A 2,108-nucleotide genomic window follows, 5' to 3' on the forward strand; every position below is an offset into this window, starting at 1 on the left:
CTCCTAGTTCTTTTTCAGCTGATTGTGGACAAGCACATGTTAACTCCTGTAAAATAAAGCACTCCCAGTGTCTCCCCTGGGATGTCACATCACCAGGTTGGGCCCCAGCAGTGCCAAGGTGGAACCCCCCAAGGACACAGGGACAGGGGCAGGGCAGGCTCCAGGCTTCACTCTCCAAACCTCCCATTCCTCAGGGTCTGAGGAGCAAAACATAATTCTCTGCTTCCAAGTTCTCACTAACTTCAGTTCATTTTATGTTTTACTTCCGTCACTGTTAATGATCTCTAGAACATTAACTTGCAGCCTCTGACTGATTTTGGAGAGGTTATTTTGAGGCTTTGGTGGAATTTTAATTAATTTATAAGGATCCCATTACTAAATGAAATTGTTTTCTATTGTTAGCTTTGTCAGCCCTTGCTCTTGTCACGGCCCTGTTCATGAAAGCTCAAGCCATAGAGAACCTTCCACATAACCTCAGCATTTCCACAGCCACCTTCAGCCTCTTCCTACTCAGGGATCCCAAGTACAAACTTTCCAAAAACCCTCTTATTCCCTGAGAACAGAGTAAGCCTTTTGGGAAGGGGTTCTGGACTCCTGAGTGTCCACAGGGCAAAGAGAGGTGGATTTTGCCTTCTGTACCCCTAAATCATGAGGAAGGGTGAATAGGGAATAACAAAATAGTGGAAAGAGATGCAAAGATGCTTCAAAAGGAGAAATGGAAGCCCAGCAGGCTGCTGTAAAGCAGATGCAGTGAGCAGACTGCTGCAAGCCAGAAGGCACTCACAGACACGGGGCTTATCAAACACTGAAATCAATTTTACTACAAGGTGGGAGCAAACAACAAACCCCAAATCCCAGTCAGCTGCAGTGTCCTGCTCCCAGACCCACGCCTCACCCGCTGCCTTTCTCCTCTCCACAAGACCCTTGTTTTCCTCCTTTTGACCCCAGTTCCTTCATCCAATTTTTTTCCAACCAGTCTGCACTTCAGCTCTCCTCTTGCACCTCTCCCACCTTCTCCCTACCAGCTTCCCACACCTGGCACCCCTCAGGCTCTGTCCCTGTCCCTGCTTTGCTTCCAAGAGGTTATTCATGGTTGTACTGGCCACAAGAATCCAGAACCTGCTGCCTCCCACCCTGCCCAAGCTGGTGGCCACTGCCCCAAAGGCAGGAGGGAGGGAGGAGGACCAAGGTGACCTGGCCCTCCTCTGGCACCTCTCCCAGCTTCTGCCCTACCAGCTTCCCACACGTAGCACCCCTCAGGCTCTGTCCCTGCTCCTGCTTTCCTTCCAAGAGACTATTCATGGTTGTACTGGCCAGATGGAACCAGAACCTGCTGCCTTCCACCCTGCCCAAGCTGGTGGCCACTGCCCCAAAGGCAGGAGGGAGGGAGGAGGACGGAGGTGACCCACAGCAGCGTCACAGGGACCACAGGCAGGGAGAGCAGTGTCCAGGGACCTACCAGCAGTGGTGACCAGCAGGCTGAGAGGACACACATGATGCCCAGGAGCTGGATGAGTGTCTCCATGGCGATCCGTCCCCACTGCTTGTTGGAGTGTGCGGCGCTGGCCTTGCTCCGACAGCGAGACACCAGCGCCTGGATGGTGGCCAAGTTACACACCATCGTCACCACCAGCGACAGCAGCCCCAGCACGGCGAAGGTGGCGGCAAAGATGAGACTCCCACTGAGCTGGCTGTCCCCAGTGCTGATGAAACACCAGGTGCCAGGCCACTGCAGGGTGTATTGCCCCAGCCCAGCCACGGGCAGGAGGGCGAAGGTGATGACGCCCAGCCAGATGCCGAGCAGCACCAGCTTGGTGACGCGTGTCTTCATGTGGCTGGCGTACCAGTGCGGCGCGCGGATGGCCAGTGTCCTCTCCACTGCCATGGCACTGGCTATGAACAGAGGGCACAGCCCAAACATAGTCATGCTGAAGCCAAAGAAGACACAGAGACGCCCTGAGGGATCCACAGCCTGCCAGGAGCGGTTGGCTAGATACACAGAGATGACGATGGGGCTGGTGAGCAGCTGCCCCAGCATATCGGTGAGCGCCAGCGAGCCGATGCACAAGAGAAACGACCTCTTCCTCCGGTTTCCCTTTGCCTGGTAG

General features: G+C 54.6%; 1 protein-coding gene across 1 annotated transcript in view; it reads right to left on the reverse strand.

Annotated features, from left to right (window-relative positions):
* The window catches only part of PTGER3 (prostaglandin E receptor 3 (subtype EP3)), a 6,532-nt gene that overhangs the window by 4,204 nt on the left and 220 nt on the right, over positions 1 to 2,108 (reverse strand). Inside the window, exon 2 of the mRNA XM_009072739.1 lies at positions 1,460 to 2,101. Within this exon, the coding sequence (XP_009070987.1) occupies positions 1,460 to 2,101 (642 nt within the window). The remainder of the gene's footprint in view (positions 1 to 1,459; positions 2,102 to 2,108) is intronic.

This window comes from Acanthisitta chloris, unplaced genomic scaffold, assembly GCF_000695815.1.
Source record: "Acanthisitta chloris isolate BGI_N310 unplaced genomic scaffold, ASM69581v1 scaffold3210, whole genome shotgun sequence".
NCBI lineage: Eukaryota > Metazoa > Chordata > Aves > Passeriformes > Acanthisittidae > Acanthisitta > Acanthisitta chloris.